This window comes from Rhinoraja longicauda, chromosome 9, assembly GCF_053455715.1.
Source record: "Rhinoraja longicauda isolate Sanriku21f chromosome 9, sRhiLon1.1, whole genome shotgun sequence".
Lineage (NCBI taxonomy): Eukaryota > Metazoa > Chordata > Chondrichthyes > Rajiformes > Arhynchobatidae > Rhinoraja > Rhinoraja longicauda.
The window spans coordinates 41023288-41041958 of record NC_135961.1 but is presented as its reverse complement, the minus strand read 5'-3'; the positions used below and the strand labels follow the sequence as shown (position 1 = coordinate 41041958).

The window sequence follows — 18671 nt, the reverse complement described above, 5'->3', positions numbered from 1 at the left end:
CTCCTCTTACAATATACGCCAACATTTTACTCGCCATCTTAATTAGTTGCTGTACCTTCATATCGATCTTTTAGGTTTCTCGTACTAGATCTCAACGTTGTGGCCACTTTTAAGACAATTTACTTTTCCATTCATCATTCCAAGGTTCTTAACCCAACTTCTTCCTCACATTATACATTCCATTTGTCAGTTTCTTGTATTCTGACTGTTCTATAATTGCTTTGTATGTTCTCGGTCCTTGTTACAACTTGCCAACCCATCCAGCTTTATATTGTCAAATGTTGTATTCCTGTGTCTGACTGCACAATTTTTCCCATTTTCTCTGATGACGTTCAAAGGCCAGCAACTATCTGCAAGCTTGTTACCACAGAGAAACCTTCCAGCTGGGAAGATGGCCATGATGAGAGGCCATAGGATCAATGCGATTCTCATCACACCCTGAGCACCACATCTCAACGCCGAGTGCCTGCTTCACTTGCACCACCCCTGCCAGCATGTTCCAGGCACCCACCACCCTCTAAAAAATCTTGTTCTGCACTGTACATTCCTTTAAACGTTGCCCTTCTCACCTTAAATGATCTATGATCTTTGATTTTTCCATCCTTAGAAAAAGGTTCTAAATGTTTACCCTATCTACGCCTCTCATAATTCTATATACCTCTCCAAAGACTTTCCTTCAACCTCTGTTGTTCCAGGGAAAACAATCCAAGTCTGTCCAAGATCTTCCTGTGGCTAATACCCCCTAATCCAGGCATTATTCTGGTAAACCTCTGTACCCTTTCCAAAGCCCCCACATCTTTTTTGTAATGGAGCGACCAGAACTGCACGCAATACTCCATATGCAGCCAAACCAAAATCTTATAAAACGGCAACATGACTTGGAATGGAACCAACTCACCCAATTCAATTTAGTCAGTCTATTTCCTGTAGATATGAAGCTGCAAAATTACATTGGTTAAGTATTTGTTTCCTCAGTCCCATGAGTATCCAATTCAATCTCAGTTCAAGGATTTATGTGCATCATCTCTAAATTGAGACTCAATGCTGAGTGCTGTGCTGTTGTGTTGTATTTTGAATGTGATGCTAAAAATATGGTTCCCACTGTCGTCTTCATCCTATGAAATTATTCCAATGAGCAGCAGGCGTATCTCCCATCTGACATAATTGATATAGATTAGATAGTCATTCTTACATGCTACCTGCTACCTATATATTAATCACCATAGTTACTTGGCCATAGATGTAGAATTTCGTAGAAAATATTTTGGGATGTACCCAGCTGTGACATTTCCTATATAAAATGTAAGTCAATCTCCCCAACATAACAGCAAAACTAAGATCAGTAATTCCTTGGCCATGCTACACGACTGAACCAATGCAGCAGCTCTTTGCTTGGAGGGGCGAATGTAAACTTTCAAGAAACAAGTTGGAAATACCATCAATTTGGAAATTGCAATTTTGTTTTTCTTTACAGGATGTCAAAGTGAAGATGAAAGGGCAATTCCTGAATTCAACTAAGGTGGCAGAAGTGCAGCTGAGAGCCGCTACCGCAACGCCAGAGACCAGAGTTTGATCCTGACCTCGGGTGCTGTTCATGTGGAGTTTGCACATTTTCCTCCCACATCCCAAAGATGTGCAGGTCTCTAAATTTCCCCTAGTGTGTAGGGAAAGGGATAATATAGAATAAGTGTGAATGGATGACTGACGGTCGACATGGACCCGGTGGGCCGAAGGGCCTGTTTCCTTTATACTAAACTAAATAAATTGAGTTTATCTTCACTTTCATCTGTTGAAGATGGTTAACTGCCATTCCCCAAACAGGACTTTCATTTTTAAAAAGTGCTGGAGTAACTCAGGTCAGACAGCATCTCTGAAGAACAGATAGGTTCTATCAGGATAGGTGACATTTCGGGTTGGGACTCTTCTTCAGACGATTTGTGATAGGCGGGTGGGAGTAGAAAGCAGGAAGAGAGGGGCAGGACAAAGCCTGGCAAGTGATAGGTGGATGCAGGCGAGGGTTTTTGTTTGATAGGCTAATGATTGCATAAAGGCCAGAGATGAAAAGACAAAAGGGAGAATTTTCATTTAGTTTTGCCTGGCAGAGAGCAGACCAGTACAGGGAAGAACATTTACCAAGATAAACAGGGATTGCAGAATTAAAGAAAGCATTTTTATGCAGCAGCACATGCTGTTTGTACTTGCACCCAAATGTTTCCGTGAAAACCTCTGAAAACTAGATTTCCCAAATCTAGTTATCCATCTCCAAATCATATATATTTAGCTCCATTTTTAATATTAAAACTTAAAATGTTGTCATTATTTTACATTTATTATTAGATATAATAAAGCAAGGGAGTGCCGAAAGAATGTCACTTACCTGCTCCCATATAGTTTCAGCCACTTGATCGATGATTATTCCAAATTCTCTGAATTCACCAGAATATTTGGTGTAAGCCCAGGTACAGAGGGAGATCAGAGCTATCCCCATCATGAAATTGCATAGTAAGGCTATCGAGTTCAAGCCAATAAATCCAGTCACTCCTGAGATTACGTACATGGTAAACATCACAGCAAAGAGCGTGGCCGGTGTACGTGCAGCATAAAAAATATTTTTGCTATCATTGTGCTTTACAAAGTTTGCATAGTTCTCATCCATTTCTTGCTCGAGCTGCTCTTGATAACGCTGACAGAACTCTTCCCCACCCATTTTCTTGACTGACCGAAACTGCTTGATGGAAGCTTCTTTTAAGGTTAGGTGTTGTTGTTCGAGATCTGCTGGTGCTATGTAAGGCTTATCTCCCCCACAAAACTGCAAGAACAAACACATTCATACCATGAGTACAATATTATGCCTGAGCACGACATAATCACGTTGAACGAAGGCTGCATCATCTCCACGTAATTTTAAGAATACACCTTAATCAAACCTATCTTAAAGTTGTTGGTGGAAATAATTGTTAATGTTTGTTTTGATACCAGTTCTGCTGCATTGCATTTTAAATGTTTGCCCTCTTGAAGATGGGGAGCATAGGAAGAAAAAGAATCAGATGTAATAATCTGCTGCTCCATGCCGACTTCTGAGAGACCATGCTGACCTAATCAGATGTGCAGCACTTTGGTCAACGTGGGTTGTTTTTAAATGTGCTATACAAATAAAATTGACTTGACTACCTATTAGAGACCCGAATTCAATGAGGGAAAAAAGGAAGATTGTGTAATTTATGTGGGTTTGAGAGAGTAACAAGATGAATATGAAATGTACAGGAATGAAATGTTTCCTTTGGAACTGACCACCAAAAGCTTCAAAATAGAACGCTGAAATGCAAATTTTAAAAGCTTTTGAAACTGACTGAACAAATTATTACTGAATTTGATGTAGGTCAACAGCAAATGATAAATATGGAAAGGCACATATTAAAAGCCCTTGGACTTAACACTCTGATTGGTATTAAATCTTCCATTTCAATTGTAAACATGTAAAACTCAATTCATAGGCAGTCAGAATCTATCCTTCCTGGTAAATGGACCCCAATTTTGTTTAAATCTCCATTTCTAGCTTTTCCATTTTGTGATCACATTTTCTTAAATTGAAACCTACTACCCATAGTGTCCATCCATTCAATCAGAATTAACAACTCCTGAGGAGAACTGGTGAAGGGCTTAGATACAACTCATGTCATCAAAAGTTAATGTAACTAAAATAAAAAATCACATACGTGGACAGGAAATAATTATAGTTGACTTTAACTTCTTTGTTAGAGATGATGGCTTTACCAGATATCTCAAAGCTCTGATAACTGAGCACTAGCAACAGATAGGATTACCAAACAACAGGCTGTTAGGACAATATTACTCAAGTGTAATTAATTTATAGAGATTATGGATTACACAAATTAATTGACAGGCAAAAAAAGTCAGTGGAAATAAGCTGTGTTCCCAACAGTTCAGGAACTATAACGGTTACCAAAACCACTAGGAAAGGTAGGGCACGCAGTCACTGTAATATGCCCTATACCACAGATGTATGGGACATTGTAGTATCCAAAATATTTTTGCAGAGATTCATAATTACATACCTTCTCCATAGCCTTGTTGTAGACATCTTTTGCTCCTGCAACAGCAGTTAAATTGTTGGCTTCAGCTGTTGCCTGTAAAACAACAATTGCTTTAATGAACCTTCCCTTGGCAATCATCTGCCTGAGACCAGACTTAAGAGTTCCTGCAAATGGCACTGCAAATGAACTTCAAATATTTTTTAATAGACAGTCTCAAGAATAATGATGCTTATTGTTTAGAAAGCTACATTCATACGTTTCCAGTTGTGAAATTCTTGGTTTAAAGATTTTTCAGCTTTCAAATACTGGTGCTAGGGAAAACAGGGATCATTCCAACAAAGGACAAGGAGGTGGCTTATCTGAAAGCAATCCAAATACCAAAACCCAAATAAGCGAGTTCGGTATCTCGACTGCACATGCCCAGGTCATAGGTCACTCGTGCTAAACATTCTCACCGGCTGAGCTGCTGTGTACAGACCAGCGTTTCAGCTGTATTTTCCAGTTTTGCTTCTTCAAGGTAAGAAAATACTGCTTTCAAAAATATTAACGGTGTATTTTGTGCTTAATTTGTACAAAACTACGATGATTTTGTAGATTTTATTGCTTTATGCTTCAGTGAGTGAACGAGATAGTGACGATGAATAACAAGCATTTTTTATTGTTTTGGAGGGGGGAAGAGAATGAAATGTATGATTTTTATAACTATCAATAGACTTCTGAATGAGTTCTGCATGTAGATGTGTAAGTAAAGTTGTGTAGTACAAAACTTAGGCAAGAGTCTCCTGACTAATCATGTCTCTTCTGATTCCCATAACATTGGATAATATTAATCTGTATTTGATATTATAATTTTCAGGCAAAGTGAAACCTCAGTTCTTAATCCATTAGTAAGAGCTCACCATCTTCAATATCTTTAAACTAGAACAAAATTGGAACATATGTCACAGGTTCAAAAATACAATTTAAATATTCATGCTCAATTCTGAACTTTGTCAACCAACACTATCAATTGTTTCTGATTCCAAGTAGTCACAGCTATTTAAGACAGAATACAAATACCTGTAACATAGATTTTGGATGAGGCAGTTCTTCGCCTTGATAAATTTTGATGTAAGCCTGATGGACAGGAAATATTTTATTATTAACATGTGAGTAATCTCCTAAAATACAATTTCTGCTGAAAATTACCAAAATGTATACAAGCAGCAAGCAGCAGCATGCACCAACTGTTCGTACCTTGAAGTATTCAACTAAATCCCGACAAGTCACTTTGCTTCCTCCGATTTCTTTTTCTACCAAATTCTCAGGGGACAGCAGAAATGGCACCACATTGCGGAGTTCCTTTTTAAAGTCACCGTCAATATCTATTTGAACAAAATAAATGGCAATATAAACAGCGGCTAAATTAACAACTTTCACTTGCATTGCTTACTTAACACAGAACAGTACAGCACAGGAACAGGCCTTTCAGTCCACAATGTCGGGGCTGAACATGATGCCAAAATAAACCAATCTATCCACGACCCATATACTTCCGTATCCATGTGCTGATCTAAAAGCCTCCTAAATGCCACTATCATAACTGCCTCCACCCCTGCAGCACTTTCCAGGCACACACAAAAAATAATGTTAAAAAAATACTTGCTCTGCAATTCTCCTTTCAAAGACTAGAGGGCATAACATTATCATCTTAAAGTTACACCCTCTGGTCTTCGATATTTCTACCTTGGGAATAAGGTTCCCATTATCTACTTTATGCCTCAATTTTGTATTCTTCTATCAGCTCCCTCCTCAATTTCCGGCATTCCAAAAAAACCTGCAGTTCCAGTCGGCCCATTACAAGAATGTGGAGGATATGGAAAGGGTGCAGCGGAGGTTTTCCAGAATGTTGCCTGGATTAGGGGATACAGGGAGAGATTGGACAGACTTAAATTGTTTCTCTGAATCAACCTCTCCTTGTAGCTAATTCTCCCCCTCCCCCTTCCTTAAACCAACATAAAATTATGTTGAACTGATTCTCTTTGCATGTATATACACAACACAAGTCAAATATCTAGCCAAATCTGGTCACCACAACTGGTCTGAGAATTCAAAGACAGATATCTGCATGCAACACGTACACAAATGCCACTGAGGGCCTTGGAATACCTTTTAATCTCCCATCAAAACTAGGATTTGTGGCTACTTTCAGACCAGGATGAGGCATTAGGAAGCAGGTGATTTTGGCGAAACAGGAATGGATATGTTTCCTAACATTCTGCAACTCTTCGTGTTGGTTTTGTTTTATCTAAAGGGGAAAACAAAATAGCTAGAGTTAACTGAATAAATGTAACTGTTCCAACTTCATCTTTCTACACTCATTGCAGAAACAAAAGTTAACAGGCGAGTCTACCATTGAAACAATTATTTCCTGCTGGATGAAAATCCCCAGATCCCCTCAAAGATAGCAAATCAGACATAATAAACATGTTGCAACCTTGGACTTACAAGTTCATTAATTTCAAAGGGAACTAAAATTGAGGTACCGCACCATGACAAATGCGTATAAATATGCTACATAGTTACATCTTAAGATTGTAAAAGGTTTAGCAATCAGCAGGGGATAGGTGTCCATCTGCCACAGGATTTATTATCCTATAAATTGCTGGATTTCACTCCAACTTGTAGGAAAGTGGAGAACAGAAAACAAATGTAATGAAATTGAACAGCAAGGCACGTAGTTAAACATTCCAAAGTTACCCAAAACCTTAATTACATTAAAATATTACCTCCAACCGTTTTTCTAAGAACCTCTTGCCTCCTTCCAGCCCATATGAATGTTCGTAGGGATAACTCCAATCTCTTATTAAAAACATTAATGTCTACATGAAAAGAATACAGAAAATCAATTTCATTTCCATCCCATTCATATGTAAAAGAGGAATTTGAATCTGCAAAACCTTTCACATCACTAGGATGCACCAAAAATCAGGCAGAATTTTCATCTGCTCCCCAGTATTTTGGGTAGAGCTGTTACCCCAAAGTTCTGACATTTAGCAGCAGCATGGACTCATGCTGGATGTGTAATCTTCCTTTGCAGCAAGGGGATGCTCACAAGCTCACTGCCAACGTGCCACCTTCCAGCAGGGACGCCTGCCTGCTAAACAGTGCCAGGTTACACCTAGAGCAAGTGCAGCCAGCCTGGTAAAACTATTGAATGGAAAGGTCTGCCAAGATCACAGCATAAAAATCTTTGTTGAGTTAGCTCAGTATGTTTAAATGTTTTAAAGTACATCATTTTTTAAGGTTTGTTTATATTACTGCCACGTGTACTAAGATAGAGTGAAAAGATTTGTTTTGCTATCCAAACAGATAGCAACATTTAAAAGATATTTGACACGGACAGGAAAGGTTTAGACGGATATAGGGCAAACACAAGCAGGTGACACTGACATAGATGGGGCATCTTTGTCGGCATGGATGAGTTCGGCTGAAGGGCCTGTTTTTGAGCTGTGTCACTATGACTGAGGTCAGATATACTATCCATAAATACAATCAAGGCAAACTCAAGAACATAGAGCAAAGGGAAAGATACAGAATATAGTCTCAATAGTCCAAAATTCCATTGATATTTGAAAATAAAATTAAAATTTCTTAAATAGTTCCGAGATGTTTTCAAAGTATTCAATTTCCCTGCCGGCTGGCAAGCCTCGGGGCAGAACCTCACTGGATGCCATCCTCATTCTACATGTGCACTTGGCCACTGATGCGGCAAGAGAAGCACTGCACTTTCCCCAGCAATACCAAAGTCAACAGCATATCTGCCCCATCACTATTAAGTGTAGTCATTGTTGAAATATAGGAACTGCAGCTACAATTGTGCACTCAGCAAGGTTCCACGAACAGCAGATACAAAAGACTTGTTGCCTTTCACTGCCAGAGAACAGGCTTCAATCCTGGCTAAGGATGCTGTCCGTATGGAGTTTGCACGTTCTCCCAGTCACCTGCGCGGGTTTCCTCCACACTCTAAAGACGTACAGGTTTGTAGGTTAATTGGCTTGATAAAATTGTATATTGTCCCTTGTGTAGGATAGTGTTAATGTGCAAGAATCGCTGGTCGGCGCGGACTCGGTGGGCTAAAAGGCCTGTTTCCGCGCTGTATCTCTAATCTAAACAAATACGGTTTCAAGCAGTCGTATAGCATAAAAAGCATTCAAACCTGAAAGGGTTTCTGGTACACTTCCTCCAAAGCCAGGCGACCATATTCGGTGAAGAGCTGCAAAAGGGTGTAGAGATTGTGAAACCATTGTTCAAATTGGATTTAATCAAAATGCACTGGAGTAACTCAGATCAGTGTGATTGGTCCCAACCTAAAACATCAATTATCCTTGCCAGAGAGTTAAAACCATCGCAGAATACAAGAATGAACCAGTGGGGATCACATACGGGGATGGTCGTTGTAACGAGATCTTAGAACAAAAAGCCTAACGCATGGCACATCAAGATGTCCCTGCAATAAGATCATATGAGCACAGTACCTGAAGGTGCTGCAGATCATCCTCTTGAATGTTTTGAGACAAATTGTATACCTAAAACAGAAAATTAAATGAAACATTTTTGGAATTGTCCACAAAGTTGCTGTTTGTTCTATCATCCAGTCTTTCTGGGTAAAATGGTCCTGTCTAACTCCTTTTTCTTCTGTAGCACGTTTTTAAAAGTTATTACTTATCACCTTTTCAGCCGGTACATTCCAGATAACTTGTATTACTAAAATACATTCAATTCATTCTAGCTAGTCATTTGTATACTACAATTTGAGAAATCACCAAGATTCAATTCAATACAGTAAGTAAACTCTTATTCTTCACAAGACAACAGGTTGCATTTATTATAGGACATTAAAACCAGTAAAGTGACAGAAAAAAGCCTCCAAATTTGAATGTTACCTGAACAGAACTCGTCATGGTGCTAAGAGCAAACACGGTAGCACAGTCTCTTATGGTTGACTGGCTGTCAAAGGCCCCCTGAGTGTCCATTAAAAGTACCGCAACCTGGAAGGAAATAATTATAACTTAAAGCAGTCATCTATATACTAAAACTCTTGTTTCTTTGTTCCTGAACTACAGCCAAAACGATACATGATAGCGCGACAATTTTAGGCCCACCTTACTCACCGTGGTCCCTTTGGTGCTAATGGAAGAAGTTTCATTGAAATCGGTGTTATATTTTTACAGTTATTCACATTTAAAAGTTTAAATCTATCTCCTAGGGATGGAGGGGAGGGGGTGAGGGAGGATAAGGGGGGTTGAGGGGGATGGAGTGGGGAAGGGAAAGGGGGGAGGGAAGGAAGGGGGTAGGGAAGCAGGAGGGGAAAGGGAAAGGGGGAAGGGAAGAAGGGAAAGGGGGAAGGGAAAGGAAAGGGGGAAGGGAAAGGAAAGGGGGGAGGGTAAGGGAAGGGAACGGAAAGGGGGGGAAAGGAAAAGGGAAGGGGGGAAAGGGGAGAGGAAGAGACGGGAAGGGGAGGGGAAGAGAAGGGGGAGGGGGAAGGGGAAAGGAAGAGGGGAGAGGGTGCCGCACCAATGCAGGGGAGGTTTGGCCCCAACAGGTCCACTTGTTTCTTTTAAATGGCAAGTACGAAAACTTTGAGTGTCTATTAAATGCCACAATCACATCTGTCTTGATTTGTACGGGTGTCAGGGGTCATGGGGAGAAGGCAGGAGATTGGGGTTAGGAGAGATAGATCAGCCATGACTGAGTGACGGAGTAGACTTGGGCCAAATGGCCTAATTCTGCTTCCATCACATGACCTCAACCACCAACCCTGGTAGCGCGCCCCAGACACTCACAACCCTGCACAAAGCTGTATTTTTTTAACGTAGCCATATTTTAGTTAATTTACCTACATAGAAATCCTTCCTAAACTTTACCACTAGTTCCTCTATAATGTTTTGGATGTCATATTGGTGTTTAATGTCTTTTAACCAGTGTCATTTATATTTCACTTTTTAAAAAAGAGTTACAGCTAATTATTCAAGCATTTCTTATCAACACCACCCTAACTCATCTTTATTTTGCCGTCATGGCAATATTCAAGGGGCAGGTTGGTGCATTTTATTCCCCAATAATTCTAAATGCTATTTACACAGATGTAAACCACCAGGAGAACAATCATCTTTTGAATTACTGGTCATTTACAACTTTCCATCTACATCAATAGTTTAATGGTTCTTTATTGTCATGCATGCACTGCACAGTACTCAAAGCTTAACATTTTATTTAAAAGCTTTCACATTGGCTTCATATGCATGTATCCATGTTCCCTTTATTTTAACAGAAGGTGCATGTCTAAGTTAGAGCAAAATGTGGTGGCTATGTTGACCAACACAAAGCCACGGTTTTGGTACTTGAACAGGAAGAGCCACTAATTGATGATAAATACAGTTCTTTGTGACAAGGTATACCACAGGAATAAGTGGTTTGTGGAAGGCTCTCAACACGAGCTGCAACAGCCATGTTAATTGGACGCTGCGGTAGCTGGTGATGGAGTGCTCGCTGGTGCACCTTGCAGAAGATGTCGGTGACCTGGCCAGGAGTTGCTCTCCACCACCTCCCTCGTTCTTGCTCCTCTTCCCAATGTCGCACCAACAGTGGCTGAGTCTGGAAATGCAGTGAGGCCAGGCAACACTTTTACATCAATGAAGTGGACGGGAAGTGTTCGCCATCCTCCCACTGAAATAACACAGGTCATTCAGGAAACAGGACCACCTACTGCAAATTGTTTACATATGTGCGAGTTTGCGCATGCTGCCTATTACGCAAGATTTGGTGTGCCTGCACTCAAAATGGATTCCTGAATATTGGTACCCTACTATTCCAAGGCATGAGATTTTACAAATATCAAAATAACTCAGCAATACACCTGATAGAAGTATATAAAATTTGAGGGGCCAAGAGAGGGTAGATAGCCAGAACTTTCTCTCTCCTCCTCACCTCCCGGGTGTTAATGTCAAAGAACAGAAGGCAAAGCAACAAGATGAGAGCGGCAAAGTTTAAAGGAGATGGGTATTAGAGCAAGTTTTCGTTTACATGCAGTGGGTAGTGGGTGCCTGAAGAGAACTGCCGGGGTGGTGTCACCAAGTACAATAGTGGAATTTAAGAGGTTTTTAGATTGGCACATGGATATGCAGAAAATGGAAAGATATGGATGAAGACAAAGTGCTGGAGTAATTCAGTGTGTCAGGCAGCATCTCTGGCGAACATGGAGAAGCGATGTTCTGGGTCAGGACCCTTCTTCAGACTCTAGAGTCCATATGGATAATGTGCAGAATGAGGAGATTAGTTGATCTTGGCATCATGTTCGGCAGATACATTGTTGGCCAAATGACTTTGTCCTGCGCTGCACTGTTCTATGTTCTACTTTCTTTAATAGGATAGGAATTTACTCCAGCATAGTACTAATGGATTATAGCAATGGAAATTTGAGGCTAGTAATAATTTAAGAGCTTTAAAATGTTCCCACCCTTCTCCCCACTCCCTGCCCCAATTTGAAAAAAATAACCCTTTGCATATTTAAGTTAACTTTTAAACTTCTTGCTTTGACTTTGTCCTTGCTGACATGAGTCAACACCACATGAAATTCTAACATAGGGTGGAATTGGAATATCTGCAGACAGTTCCTATACAAAAATATGCATAATGGACTTGACACGTGATTTGATCTTTTGTAGAGTTCAATGCTAAGCACACCTGACTTCCATCCGATTTGTGGATCACAAAAACTTCACTCCAAACTTGTATACCAGTAGTTTCCCGTTCACATCCACCTCGCCAGGTGAATCCAGTTAACGGCTCATCATCACACCCTAGCCAGCCGCCCGCTTCCTGTGGAGAGAAAGATGCACTGAGAAACTGATCTGTATGCCAAAATGTTTCACTGCAGCTAGGTACATGGCAAAGTACCATTGAATCACTGAACTTAACAACTATGTTACTATGATCAACATGCAAATATTGAAGTCAGTCAACTATATCCATCCATAAAAGCTAACTAGGTCTCCGATTAGACATGCAAAGAATCCTGCCATTATACCAGTGGCTTTCAGTTAACTTTGACAGATGCAACTATTTGGTTCAGGAGTTAATTCATGCTCCTCGACAAATTCACTAATCAATCCAGATCAAAAGATAAGCAGTAATTTTTGCACCATGTTACTCGCCATTATCCTGGGCATAATGTCTAACAACTCTCATTCAAATTGAAGCCACATTTTTAAAGCTAGAGAGATTTTAAAGTTTAAAAATTCCTTTCTAACCCATTTCTTGAAGGTCTTCAGAAGGTGTGACGTCACAATGGCACCCGTGCGCCTGTGAGAGATGAGCTCGCGCTCGCCCCCCCCGTGCGGTATTCAGCGTGTGACATCACAATGGCACCCGTGCGACTGTGAGAGATGAGCTCGCTCTCCCCCCGCCGGTTCGACTGAACAAGATGGCCGCCGTCAGCGGGGCCGCCCATCCCTCTCCTACACCCGGGGGACACTCAGAGTAGGAGGGAGATGATCAGACTGATCCTTTCCTGTCTGTCTCTGTCTCCGTCTCTCTCTCTGTCTGTGTCTCTGTCCGCCCGTCTCTCTGTCCGTCCGTCTCTCTGTCCGTCTCTTTGTCCGTCTCTCTCTGTCCGTCTGCTATCTATATTATCTATATTGTACTACTAAAACTCAGATCTTGCATATATATATCATCAGTCTGAAGAAGGGTCTCGACCCGAAACATCGCCCATTCCTTCTCTCCTGAGATGCTGCCTGACCTGCTGAGTTACCCCAGCATTTTGTGAATAAATACCTTCGATTTGTACCAGCATATGCAATTATTTTAAAATAATTGCATATGCTGGTACAAATCGAAGGTATTTATATATATGTATATATATATGTGTATATATATGTATGTATATATATGTGTATATATATATATATATCCGTATGTCACAGTGATTTTCTGTGATTTTGCAAAAACGGTAAACCATAGCGCCACAATGTTTGGGCCACCTTAATTACCACTCTTGCCGCGACCGTTTCTAACAACTTTTATTTAAATTGGTCTTATATTTTTTAAGTTAGAGAGGTTTTAAAGTAAAAACATCTTATTTCTAACCGATTTCTTGAAGGTCTTCAGCGTGTAATGTCACAATGGGACCCGTGCGCCTGAGATGAGCTCGCGCTCCCCCCCCCCACTGGGTACAATTCATGCAAATATCTGTATAAATACATTTGTATGTATGCATATCTCTCTGAAAGACGTGGACCTGCAGCCAAAACGGTAAACCATAGCACCACAATTTCAGCGCTACCTTAATCACCACTGCCCTGGCGACTGTTTATAACATGTTTTATTTAAATAGGTCGTATATTTAGAGACATTTTAAAGTTAAAAACATTTCATTTCTAAACACATTTTTCAAAGTATTGTGCGTATGACGTCACCAGACTCTCCTCACTCGCACAAACAAGATGGACGCCGTTAGCGGAGCCGTCCGCCCGCAATCAGGGGCTCCCTCGCTTCTCTCCTCTCCCCGCTCACCCACACCTGGGGCACGCTCCGAGCAGGAGGGAGATGGTCGGACTCATCCTTCAGGAGGGAGATGGTCCACTCATCCTTCCCTTCGGTCCCTTCAACCCATGGCGTCCTCGAGTCCCCACTCCCGCCCGGGCCTAGCGCCCCGCACCGTTACCGCACACAAGCGGGCACTTTCTTCTCCTCCTCTTTCAGCGGCCGCCTCCACCGATGGCGGCATCGACGAGGGCCGCTGCCACCGACGGCCCCTTCGCGACTTCAGAAAGACGGCGGCCGCATTCCCCTCCTCCTCCACGCGCTCCGCCATCTTGTGCGTGCGGATCAGCCAGGCTACAGTAACGGCTGCGCTCCGGAGCTCCCGCCTCCTCCCTGTAACAGCCTTTCGCCGCCAACGGGTCCGCGGAGGGGAGTGGACGCCGAGTGGGTGGAGGATGGGGGTGAGGGTAGGAGACAGTGGGGTGGGAGACAGTGGGGGAGAAGAGAGTGGGGGAGGAGAGAGGGGGGCTGGTGGGGAAAGGGGGGTGGGGGAGAGTAAGAGTGGGGGGGGGGGAAGATAGTGGGGGTGGGATGGAGAGTGGGACTGGGGAGGGGGACAGTGGGGGGGAAGAGAGAGTGGCGGTGGGGGGGGAAGAGAGAGTGGGGGGAAAGGGGGGTGGTGGGGGAGAGTAACAGTGGGGCTGGGGGAGGGGAGAATGGGGGGGTGGGGGAATGGACCCACTTTGTGTCTTCACTCGCACAAACAAGACGGACGCCATTAGCGGAGCCGCCTGCCCGCAATCAGGGGCTCCCCTCGCTTCTCTCCTTTCTCCCCTCACTCTCCCACACCCGGTGCACACTCCGAGCAGGAGGGAGATGGTCCACTCATCCATTCTTTCCGTTCCTTCAACCCACGGCATCCTCGAGTCCCCGCTACCGCCCTGGCCCAGCGCCCCGCACCGTTAGAGCACACAAGCTGCAGTGGGCAGCCTCACTTCCTCTTTCAGCGGCCGCTGGCTGCCACCGATGGCACCGTCACGACTGCAGAAAGATGGCGGCCGCTCTCTTCCTCACTCTCTGCCATCTTTTGCGCGCCTCCCACCTCTGCCGGGTCACAGTCGCTGCGATGTCCGCCTCGAGGAGTCCCGCCTCTGTCTGGTCCCAGCCGCTACGATGTCCGCCTCCAGTAGTCCCCGGGCCGCCGGCCGCCTCGAGGAGTCCCAGCTCGGCCGGGCTGCCGATGCTCTGCTCGCCTTGAGTAGTCCGGAGCTCCCTCTTCCTCCCCGACTAAAACTATCTGTCAGTGAGCGATGCTAGTTTGGCTGAGATCTGTTCGTTTAGCTGCCCGTGATATAACCGTATTTGTACCCGTCACACGTAGCATGACTATTTTAGGACCAACTTACTCGCCTTTGCACTGGGGACCCTTTCATCCACGTTCAATCAAATTGGTCTTAAAAAATTTTAAGTTAGAGAGATTTTAAAGTTTAAAAATGTGCTTATTAAACTGAAGCTTGCCAAGGTTGAGCGAGTGACGTCACAATGGGAAGGGGGGCACGACCAATGAGGGAGGGGGCAGGACCCTCCAGAGTGACGGGAGTGGCGGCCAATGGGGGGGGGGGGGGGGGTAGAATTTTCTCATAAAAAAGCACCAGTTTAGCTTGAGGAAAAAAAAAAGTTTACTTTATTTCATTGTCCAGCTCCCGCTTGTGCTGTCGCTGTTAAACTCTTACAGAAAATATTTGTTCTCATTCCTTTCAAAAAATAACTATTTCTTTTACAGATGAGATTTATTAGCGGGAGGGGTGGGGGAGGGAAGGGTGCTAGACCAATGTAGGAGAGACTTTGGCTCCACGGATCGCTCTGGCACGGGACCGAGGTGAGTGGCACCCTCTCCCCTTCCCTGTCCCCTCTCGCTCGCCCACAGCCCCGGGAGACACTCCCCGCCCGGCATCGGGCTTCGTCAGTTGGACAGGGTTGCCGGGCCCGCAGGATCGTCAGTTGGAGGAGGTTGCCCCAGGAGAGGCCCACAGGAGAGATTTGGACCCAACAAGTCCACTTGATCTAGTTGGAAATTAAAGATCAACTACCTATGTCAAACATTTACGAAAAACTCCATCTGGTAGAAGACGGTAGACTTTTTGTTGGAACCGAGATAATCCTGTTATTTAAATTAAGAATGAAAGAATTCAGAGCAAGTGGAAATGGATGCAAAGATAAGGGTTGGTCTTGGCATCATGTGCGCCAGATATTGGGAGTTAACAAAACAGTACAGCACAGGAACAGGCCTTTCGGCCCACAATTTCTGTGCCGAATATGTTGTTAACCATCTCGTATCTACCTGCACTTACACCATATCCCTCCATTCCCTGGATAATATGATTATCCGTCTAAAACACCACTATCATATCTGCTTCATCCACCACCCCGGCAACGGGTTCGACACTCATCCTCTCTAAAAAAAAAAAAACACCCTGCACATCTCCTTTAAACTTTGCACCTTTCACCTTAAACCTAGGCCCTCTAGTATTGGATTTTTTTACATCCTGGGAAAAAGGTTCTGATTATCTACCCCATCTATACCTCCCAATTTTATTAATTATGTTTCATACACACAATTTCATATACAAAGATCATGTTTTGTGGTCTGTGACTAATTACAGCAGCTTAAAATATTTCCATCATTTACATTACAAAATAATTTGATTTAATAACAAAGTCAAAAAAATGTAGGGCAGACTCTTACCTGACTATACATGTATCGCAGCATGAAATCCAACAAAAACGATTTGCCTTTACGAAATGCTCCAGCCACCGAGACAACCACGACATTCAAGTCTCGAATGTGTTCTTGCAATAAAATTCGCTCCAAGGATGCTTCATCCAGATCAAAATGATGATTATCTTCATGAGCCAACACTACCTGTATAGGCCTGGCCTCTTTCATGTGTATATCATCCAAATTCACTGGAACCTCCTGGATACCAGACTCATCTGTTTAAAAACACAATAACTTAGTTTAAGATGCAAATTTAAAATTGTTTTCAGTCCATTCATTAACTTATTTGATTTAATTGGATAGCATGCAAATCAGCTTTTTGCTGTACATCGGCACAAGTGACAATAATAAACATAAAATTAATGGAGTTTTCCTTTCCTAGCTTTCAAATCAATTAGTCTCAATTGAAATAGGCAAACAGATACAGACTTTGAACAAAAAAGACAAAGTTCTGGTCAAGAATCCTTGCTAAGTACCGCAATTAACAGCTGGTACACCTGAATGTAAAAATAGTTGCCAGCCCATTGAAGCTCAAAACAAAAAACCCAAAAGGACAGATTTATTTAAATAGGTAAGTTATCAAAATATCCATTCAAATAAACGGATAAACGTGCTGCTGCAACTCCTACTGGAGCATGTCTCAATATTACACATTAATAAGATAGTTGCAAATATATTTTCAGTGGTTTAAACTCACTATTCAACGTTTAAATTTATTCTCTGCCCAACAATATACGGAGTTTAAGATGGGTTTATAATTTTATTTATTTTTTATTCTTAAATTCCCAGATTTGGCAAAGGTTCCATTTTAAAAACAGCAATACAAGAGAAAACAGGAAACCACAGACCAATTAGTTTAACATCTGTATTTGGATAAAATGCTCATAATTATTAAAGATGTTCGAGCAGAGCATTAGAAAAAATCATAATCAGGTAAAATCCATGGGGAATAGAAATCATTTTTGACCTACTTATTGAAGCTCTGAAACAGTCACATGCAATGGATAAAAGGGAATTAGTGGATGCAACACATCTAAATTTACAGTAGGCATTTAATAAAATGCCATAAAGGTTTTTACAAAACAAAATCATAGGATGGGAGCGAGAGAGCCGCCTGGTTAAAAAGGAAAAGAGAAAGCATACAGTTCCCTTTGTGGGAATGACAGAATAGACGTAGAGATGAAAAGAATAGAGTAACAAGATTAAACACACTGTTAAAACTAGGGTGTGCAGGAACTTTAACAAATAACTAGACCAAGTGGACCCATTGGGCCCAAACCTCTCGTGCATTGGTGCAGCACCTTCTCCTTCCCCCCCCCCTCTTCCCTCCCCCTCCCCCCCCACTCCATCCCCAACCCCCCTTATCCTTCCTGCCCCCTCCCTCCCCCCCCACTCCATCCCCCTCATCCTCCCTCCTCCCTAGGAGATAGATTTAAACTTTAAAATGTGAATAACTTAAAAAATATAACACCGATTTCAATGAAACATCTTCCATTAGCACCAAAGGGTTGACCGTGAGTAAGGTGGGCCTAAAATTGTCGCGCTATCGTGTACCGTTTTGGCTGTAGTTCAGGAACAAACAAACAAACGAGAGTTTTAGTATATAGATGGCAGGTTATTTTTGAGGAAAGATAGGCTTCAATATGCTGGAGTTTAAAAGAATCTAAGATGAGTAAGAGGCAACCGTAGCTGACAAGGGAAGTTAGGGACGGTATAAAACTAAAAGGTGTATAATGCAGCAAAGAGTAACGGGAAGCCAGAGGATAGGAAACTTTCCATGGACATCAGAAGGTAACAAAAAAGGCAATCCACATGGGAGATTAGTGGGCCAAATTAGAGCACATGGTATTGCAGGTAGGGTATTGACATGAATGGAGAATTGGTTGGCAGACTGGAAACAAAGAGGAGGAATAAACGGGTCCCTGTCAGAATGGCAGGCAGTGGCGAGTGGAGTGCCGCGAGGCTCGGTGCTGGGGCCGCAACTATTTACAATATATATTAATGATTTGGATGATGGAATTAGAAGTAACACTAGCAAGTTTACAGCTGACACAAAGCTGGGTGGCAGTGTGAACTGCGAAGAGGATGCCAGGAGGTTGCTGGGTGACTTGAACAAGTTGAGTGAGTGGGCAGATGCATAGCAGATGCAGTATAATGTAGATAAATGTGAGGTTATCCACGTTGGCAGCAATTTCCACATTTCATCCTGATCAATATCATGTCTGACAGTAGAAGGGTCTGTGGGTTTAACAACTCTGGAATGACAGGAAAAATAGGGGAGATGTCAGTGCAGAACTCCCTTAGGGGCTACA

The 18671-nt window shown here is 42.5% G+C and overlaps 1 protein-coding gene across 8 annotated transcripts in view; it reads right to left on the bottom strand.

The window, feature by feature from the left end:
* Positions 1 to 18671, bottom strand: part of atl2 (atlastin GTPase 2) — a 40116-nt gene that overhangs the window by 5494 nt on the left and 15951 nt on the right. For all 8 annotated transcript variants that reach the window (XR_013547643.1, XM_078405291.1, XM_078405289.1 and 5 more), the window contains exons 2-12: positions 16327 to 16574; positions 11781 to 11915; positions 8981 to 9085; positions 8573 to 8623; positions 8254 to 8310; positions 6824 to 6916; positions 6204 to 6342; positions 5292 to 5419; positions 5115 to 5171; positions 4077 to 4148; positions 2378 to 2809 (exon numbers count right to left, since the gene is read on the bottom strand). Coding sequence is in view for 7 of the 8 variants with exons in the window: in XM_078405291.1 (XP_078261417.1) it covers positions 2378 to 2809; positions 4077 to 4148; positions 5115 to 5171; positions 5292 to 5419; positions 6204 to 6342; positions 6824 to 6916; positions 8254 to 8310; positions 8573 to 8623; positions 8981 to 9085; positions 11781 to 11915; positions 16327 to 16574 (1517 nt within the window). In the remaining variant the exon portion in view is untranslated. The remainder of the gene's footprint in view (positions 1 to 2377; positions 2810 to 4076; positions 4149 to 5114; positions 5172 to 5291; positions 5420 to 6203; positions 6343 to 6823; positions 6917 to 8253; positions 8311 to 8572; positions 8624 to 8980; positions 9086 to 11780; positions 11916 to 16326; positions 16575 to 18671) is intronic.